Source organism: Numida meleagris, chromosome 24 (assembly GCF_002078875.1).
Source record: "Numida meleagris isolate 19003 breed g44 Domestic line chromosome 24, NumMel1.0, whole genome shotgun sequence".
Lineage (NCBI taxonomy): Eukaryota > Metazoa > Chordata > Aves > Galliformes > Numididae > Numida > Numida meleagris.
The window spans coordinates 1537678-1544857 of record NC_034432.1 but is presented as its reverse complement, the minus strand read 5'-3'; the positions used below and the strand labels follow the sequence as shown (position 1 = coordinate 1544857).

The following is a 7180-nucleotide window of genomic DNA, read 5'->3' as shown; positions in this document are numbered from 1 at the left end:
TGGGGGCTGAGAGGGGCCTGGGGGAGCTGCTGCGGTCGTGAGGGGGCCCGAGGGTGCTGTCTGGGGGGCCTAGAGGTGCCCTTTGGGGGCTGCGGGGTGTTGGTAGCTCTGGGGGTCTTTGGGGGTGCGTGGGAGGGCAGGGGGACACCCCCAGGACGTGGGGCCTCCTCTCCCTGGGATGCAGGAGCCAGGCCTGGCTCTAACCTGCCCTGTTCTGCCTTGCCTGGTGCTGTTCTCGGGGCAGGTCTGGTGGCACAGCCCCCCACCCAGGGGAGGTTTTGCACCGGTTGTGTGCTGTCCCACAGCCCCGTGGGCTGCAGATGAAGCTGCAAGTTTTTGTTGCAGCAGGAAGGCTGCACGAATGAGAGCAGCTGTGTGTTGTCTGTCATGGTGCTCAGCTCGTCCCCAGGTCGTGGCTCCTGCCAGGGCTTTGCTGCTGCCACAGGTTAATGCAGGGGCTCACTGTCCGGGACGGAGACAGGAGTGGATCCGAGCCAGCCCTTTCTCACTGCACTCATCTTTCCAGGGACAGGCCCTTGAATGAGCCTTCCAGGGGCGCAGAACTGAGCGCCTGGAAGCTTCAGGCCCTGCTTCCTAGGGCAGCAGCTGTCCTCAGAGAAGGTTGACATGGCCCTGAGAGAGAAACGAAGATTTCTGTCTCCAAATCTGTTTGATTTTCAGCTGTGCACTTTCTCCTCGAGCAGATTGCCACATCTCACATGACAGTGACCAAACAGCAGACTCTGTCACCAAAACTTCCTGTGCTGCACGTGTGACCTGGAGCCAAGACAAACCACAGCAGCAGCTGATGGCGCAGCATGTCACTGCTGCGTGATCCTTACCTCCGGATCCTAAGTGGAAGTGCTGCCGGGGTTCCCTGTCTCAGCTCGCTGTTTTCTCTCCACAGAGCGTTTTTCTGGCTGGTGTCCCTGCTCCTGGCCTCTCTCATCTGGTTCATTTCGGTCCATCTCAGCGACCAGGGCAATGCCAGGCTTCAGTACGGCCTCCTCATCTTCGGGGCCGCTGTCTCCGTCCTGCTGCAGGAGGCTTTCCGATTTGCCTACTTCAAGCTGCTGAAGTAAGGGCCCATCCACGGGCAGCACTCCCTGCTCCCTCACCCCAGGTCCTCTCAAGCCATGTACTGAGCGACTTGATCTGGTAGTTGTGGTCACTGCTGACCTCTGATTTTTATCCACAAAGTTTCTTCCTCCTTAGATCCTGCACTGGAGCTGTTCTCCTTTACTCCAGACGTGTTTATAACAAGCCCTTCCCATCCTGTTTGACAAAACTCCCTTTGTAAGGCAGATCCCCATGCAGGCCCTGTTCCTCCTCACCTCGTCACACTTTCTCTTCTGCCCAAGCAGGAAAGCGGATGAAGGCCTGGCGACGATCAGCGAGGACGGCCGGTCGCCCATCTCTCTCAAGCAGATGGCGTACGGTGAGCACGGAACCAAGCAGGCATCAGGTGGGCACAGCGCAGCCACGCTTGGTCACAGCTGATGCCCTTGTCCCCTCCGCAGTGTCAGGTCTGTCCTTCGGCATCATCAGCGGCGTGTTCTCAGTCATTAATATCCTGGCAGACTCCATCGGGCCGGGCATCGTCGGGATCCACGGGGACTCACCGTACTACTTCATCACCTCGGGTGAGGCTGGGGGCTGGCTTGGTCCTGCCCCGCCGCAGCGGGGAGGCGTGGTGAGCTCTGAGGGGGTCTGTGTCACCCTCTTCCCGCAGCATTCCTCACCATGGCCGTCGTTTTGCTCCACACCTTCTGGGGAGTGATCTTCTTCGACGCATGCGAAAGACGCCGCTACTGGTGCTTGGGGCTGGTTGTCGCCAGTCACCTCGTGACGTCGGGGCTGGTGAGTTTGGTGCGCCGGAGCAGACTACCTCTGCACCAAAAGCTGTCCCCCAGGTAAAGCAGCCGTCATCAGATGCCCATCTGGGGACAGGGAGGGGATTGTAGGGACCCCCACCGGTGTTTCAGGCTCCCTCTCTGCCTCAGGGGCGTGGGGCAAGTCCTGTCTCTCTCATGCACCTCACGGCCAGGTCAGCCTGCTGTGCTGTGCCTGGGGGACGTGGGATTTAAGCAGGGTTGGTGGAGGGCTGCAGGTCAGCCAGAGGATTATTTGCTGAGCTTCTGGTGGGAAACTTGTAGGCAGGAGTTTTAGCCAGGCTTACCAGAGCGCCGCTTCGCTTGGAGGCAGCTACAGAAGAGGAGGGCTCCCCTTTCCCCACACCCTGCAGCCGTTTCACAAGGGCCTTGGAGGTGCCTTGGGGTGGCTCGCAGGTGTTGACATTTCTAACTGTTCTCTGTCCCCGCAGACATTCCTGAACCCCTGGTATGTGGCCAGCCTGGTCCCCATTTACATCATCACCATCTGTATGGGCGTCTGGGCCTTCTTCACAGCCGGGGGCTCCTTCCACAACATCCTCAAGTGCCTCTCCTGTAAGGGGTGGGCTGGGCAGGGAGGGGCGTCTGAAGTGGGGGTGTCACTGCTGCCAGATGGGGTCTTTTGTGGTCTGATTTTTGTGTGGAGCCAGGAGTTGGACTCGATGATCCTTATGGGTCCTTTCCAGCTCGGGTTATTGTATGGTTCTGTGCCCTGTGGGCATTTTGGTGGCTCAGCCTCAGCTGCCAGGGTGCAGGGAGGACTGTGGGCTCCGGGTGTCTGCAGCACCAGCTGTGGGGACGTGGGAGGATGGGTGTCCCCTGGACCTGCCTGCCTGTCACCAAGCAGCAGCCGCATTTCCTGGCTGTGGGGGGATTTATGTCAAGCCACAAGCAAGCCCCCACCCCAAAACAGCCCTGCTCCCTCTGTTGCTAAACGCTTACTCTCTTCTTCCTTTCTTTCCGGGACTCTCTCCCCAGGCAAGCAGGAGGATGACAGCAGAGTGATGATGTACTCAGCACTGCAGGTGCCTTTTGAGGACTGAGCAGCGATGGCAGCCCTGCCCGCCCGCACCGCCTCGATACCCAAGTGCCCTGTTTTTGGCAGCTGGGAGGTCTCGGTGCTGCCTTCACTTACGCTGAGGCTGCGGTGCTCCAAGCGGTGCCAGGGCAGCCCGGGGAAGGTTTGCTCCTCCAGAGCTCCTGAATGGCTCCGCTGGGTTCAGCTGAGCCCCGGTGCAGCCGCTCCCCACTGAACAGCCCCCTCGCCCACCCTGACCTGGAGCTGTGGCACAATCTCTGCTCCGAGCCCCATCCCTTCCCTGCTGCCCACTCTGGGCACCTTTTGGGGCAGTTTCTGTCTGGTGCCGTGCTGTAGCCTCGTGGGCACCTCAGGCCGTAGCGCTCCCATTAGCTTCGTTAGTGACTTTCCGTTAGACTTCTCTTACAGGGTATCTCTGCAGGGCAAGCGCTGGGAGAAGATCTGGGTGCCCCTGGGGCTGCTGCGGTGCCCCCCAGGCATGGGAGAGGACCCCTCCTCCCTCACCTTCCCCAGCACGAGGGGCTCTGGGCCGTGACTCTGGGACCACCCCCCCTCCTCAGTGTTCAATCCTGGCTGTGCAGCCCACGCTCCCATTCCCCTTTCGTTTTTGGGGCATGGAGCCCCCCCATAGCCAGCAAGGGCTGGGGGCTGCTCTGCCCTCCCCAGCTTGCTGCTCTCCCATTCTTTTTTGGGGTTTTGTTTTGTTTCATTTTTTTTTTCCAAGTGTCTGGGAGCTGCTCCGTGGCCGGGGGAGGGAATGAGTCTGTTAAATTATTTTTTTGATTCAGAGTAAAACCCTTTTAATAGTGATGAGTATTCACGGCAATAAGATTTCAGGGATGGAAGTGGAGGAGGCGGGGGGAGGGGGTGAATGGGGTCAGTGCTCCCCAACCTGCTCTGCCTTCACCTCCCAGCTGGGGGGCTAGGATGGGGCTTTACTTCCAGTGGGGCCCCTTCTGTGGGGCTGAGCCCCACCACGCTCTTCCTGGGGGGGCCCCTTCCCGGCTCAGGGCCGGCGGCCCTCGTCCGAAGCCGCGCGGCGGGAGGAGGCCTTGAAAACAACGTCCTGCTCCTGTGCCCTCCGGGTGCTGCCTTGCGGGAGATGGGCCAGGATGAGACCCTCCATGAGGATGGGGTGGGGGGGGAATCCCAGCGCTCCCCTTTGGGGGTGAGGGTTCCTCGGGGGGCTCTCACCGAAGCCGTTTGTTCACGAAGTGAACGGTGAGGAAGAGGCCGAGGCAGCCGAGGACGGTGCCGAAAATGATGGCGATGACTTCACCTGTGTGACCCCCGCAGAGGGCTCAGGGTGGGCAGGGGGTGTCCCCACCCCCGAGAGCCTCCGTGGTTGTGCTTTACCTGTTGAATATCCCTCGGGACCTGCAAGAGAAGAGCCAGTGCTGAGAGCTGGGGTCTCCAGGGCCATTGTGGGGTCCCCTGCATCCATCCCCGGGCTCAGCTCTCACTGCTGGTGAAGGACGCCAGCACCGGACGCTGGTTGAGGTCCTGGGGGTCCCGAAAATTGTCCTCCAGGCGCTCAGCTGAGGGCTCATCGGCCGCTGTGGCGTACAGGGAACCCTGCAGCTGCTCCAGCTGCAACGGGAACGGGGCGGCTGCGAGCTCCGTCCTCACCCCAACGGCCCCAAAAGCCCCAAAGCCGTACCTGGGCCATGCTGATGCGGACGGGCTGCTGGAAAACAGTCCAGAGCACGCTCTGCAAGCAGGGCGGGGTGGTCAGGGACCCGTTGTAGCGGTAGTAGCGGTCCAGGCGCTCAGGCAGCAGCTCCTGCACGCTGAAGGAGGGGATGGACGTTGTCTGCCCTGCGGGGGACAGCAGCGTGGGGTCCCCCTGCCTGCGCCGTCCCCTCTGTCTCCCACGCGCTGCCCTCTCGCTCGCGCATCGCTGTCTCACCGGCGTAGCGGATGCTGCCCAGATGGTTCAGGATGTTGGCGTAGGCGGCGTTGGGCTCATCGCCAACCTGGGGGGATTGAGGGGGGTGCGGGGGGCTCGGGGCCTTGCCATAGGGCTGGGGTGTGGCAGGGGGCCGTCCCCACCCCGTACCTCCAGCAGGATGCCGAGCACGGCCAGCCCGGCCGCGTGGTGCTGTGCCTCGCTGGCATTGGCGAAGCGCTCCACGTCGTAGTGCACCACGTGCATCTGCGGCACCGTGGGGCCGGGACCCCCGGCTGTGCCCTGTGCCACCCACCCTGCCCCACTCCCTTCCCCTGCCCCTGTCCTGGACCCATTCTGTGCTGGTTTCTGCACCTGAACCTGTTCCTGCACCTGACTCCCTCACCTATACCCATCCTCACACCCATTCCCATGCTGATTCTTGCACCCAGACCTATTCTTGCACCCATTTCCCATGCCCACACTCATTCCCATACCCATTCCCGTGTCATTTCATATACACAGAGCCATTCACCTACCCTTTCCCTTGCTGATTCTTGCACCCAGACCCATTCCTACACCCATTCCCATGCCATTTCCCAGACCCATTCCCTTATCCATTCCCTTGCTTGATTCCTGTACCCAGACCCATCCCTGTGCCCATTTCCCTCACTGGGACACGTTCCCATACCTGTTCCCATACCATTTCCCACACCCAGGCCCATTCCCGTGCCAGTTCCCATACCTTTTCCCACACCTGTACCCATTCCCATACCATTTCCCACACCCAAACCCATTTCCACACCTGTTCCCATGCCATTTCCCACATCCATACCCATTCCTGTGCCCATTTCCCACACCCAGACCCACTCCCGCACGCCCCCTATACCTCCGCGGGTGCCCGGCGCCCATCCAGGAGATGCTCAGCCCCCTCGGGATGACCGCTCCGACCCCAGTGGAAGTGGAGCTGTGCAGCAGCGAAGCTCCGGGGCAGCCCCCCCAGGTGCAGGGTGGGCGGCAGCGCCAGCACCGCTGTGGGGAATACCATGGGGGGGCTGAGTGGGGCTGTGACCCGGGGATCCCCGGCACCCCCCCAGACCCCGGTCTCACCGGTGTGGCCGTTGTTGGTGAGACTGAAGGTGGGAACAGGGGGGTGGTCGTACCCCTCGGGGCGGATGGGGGGCAGCGAGGGGTCGGGCAGCGCCCGCTGCGTTGCAATGTCGATGGGGGATTGGGATCGGCCCCCGCATGCTGGGTGTCCCTCGGGCCAGTGGTGCTGCCCATGGGGACCTGCGGGGTGACAGCACGGGGACCCATGGGGACAGTGCTCCCCCAGCCCTATGACATACCTGGGGCACCACGTGGATCTAAATGCTGTTGTTTTCCCCCCAAAACCGGCCCCGTGGGGACATTGGTGACGTTCCCAGCCTGGTGCCACCACTAATCTGGGGACATTTTTCCAGCTGGTGAAGCAGGGACAAAGGCGGCCGCTCAGGCGGCCTCCGCTGACCCCGCTGCAATGGCACCCGTGGGGTCCCCGTCCCCACAGAGGGGTTTAGCGGGGATTTGGCCGGGGCCAGACCCTAATTGGATTTGGCAGTCGAAGCGGGGCCCCACGCCTTACGTAAAGGAGCACAATGGGCCCATTGGGGTCTTGGCATTGGGGGGGGGGCGTGGGGGGGCTATCACCCATCTGACAGCCTCCAACCATGGGGGGGACCTGGGTTATGGGGGTGGTCACCCACTGAGCAGCTTCTCATCTGGGGGGACCCCTCCGCTCTGCAGCAGCACTGGGGCCAGACCCTGGGTTACAGTGAGGTGTCTGGGGGGGGCAATGGGGATTTGGGGTGGGAACGAGGTGCCTGAGGTGGGGAGGGAGCTGATGCTATTGAGGTGCCTGAGGGAGAGCAGTGGAGTTTTGGGGTGGGAATGGGGTGCCCAAAGTGAGGGCGATGGGGATTTGGGGTGGGGTGACCCCGGGTTCCATTGAGGTGCCTGGGAAGGGCTCACCCCAGCGCTGCTGCACGGACCCCACTCACCCTCATACGTCCAATGAGGACCTGTGGAAGAAGCAGAGGTGTTGGGGGAACTCTGGGGGGGGTTCAGGGTTTTTGGGGGTTCCCCCAACCCAGGGGGTCCCCCAACCCTTCCCCAGGGCCCTGCCATGGTCACAGAGGGGTGACATCAATGGGGGGCAGGCGAGCTGCGAATCGGGGTGAATTCCTGCAGAAATGGACAATGGGGGGGGGCACTCACCAGCAGGCAGCGCAGGGCACAGGGCCCCCAGCAGCAGGAGGGCGCGCAGCATGGCGGGGGGAGCTGCTGGGTGCTGCTGCCCGGCCTTAAATACCCCCCCGGGAA

General features: G+C 62.1%; 2 protein-coding genes across 3 annotated transcripts in view; one reads left to right on the top strand and one right to left on the bottom strand.

Annotated features, from left to right (window-relative positions):
- Positions 1-3741, top strand: part of APH1A (aph-1 homolog A, gamma-secretase subunit) — a 4146-nt gene extending 405 nt beyond the window's left edge. The window contains exons 2-7 of one of the 2 annotated variants that reach the window (XR_002432742.1): positions 908-1078; positions 1365-1438; positions 1521-1643; positions 1733-1913; positions 2324-2447; positions 2871-2895. Coding sequence is in view for 1 of the 2 variants with exons in the window: in XM_021376563.1 (XP_021232238.1) it covers positions 908-1078; positions 1365-1438; positions 1521-1643; positions 1733-1860; positions 2324-2447; positions 2871-2935 (685 nt within the window). In the remaining variant the exon portion in view is untranslated. Of the gene's footprint in view, positions 1-907; positions 1079-1364; positions 1439-1520; positions 1644-1732; positions 1914-2323; positions 2448-2870 lie in introns of both variants that reach the window. The other variant, XM_021376563.1, reaches the window with a different exon arrangement.
- CA14 (carbonic anhydrase 14) lies at positions 3651-7127 on the bottom strand. Its single transcript, XM_021376446.1, has 11 exons — positions 7076-7127; positions 6859-6879; positions 5930-6109; positions 5709-5851; positions 4991-5086; positions 4841-4907; positions 4592-4749; positions 4395-4521; positions 4288-4308; positions 4126-4210; positions 3651-4023 (listed from the first exon to the last, which is right to left on the bottom strand). The coding sequence occupies exons 1-11, from the start codon at positions 7125-7127 to the stop codon at positions 3867-3869; spliced, it is 1107 nt and encodes a 368-aa protein (XP_021232121.1). The 3' UTR covers positions 3651-3866.

Coding starts and splice junctions, on each gene's coding strand:
- CA14 (XM_021376446.1), bottom strand. CDS start 7,127: ATGCTGCGCGCCCTCCTGCTGCTGGGGGCCCTGTGCCCTGCGCTGCCT. Junction 4,522..4,591: donor TCCGCATCAGCATGGCCCAG/GTACGGCTTTGG, acceptor TTCCCGTTGCAG/CTGGAGCAGCTGCAGGGTTC. Junction 4,024..4,125: donor TTCGTGAACAAACGGCTTCG/GTGAGAGCCCCC, acceptor ATCTCCCGCAAG/GCAGCACCCGGAGGGCACAG.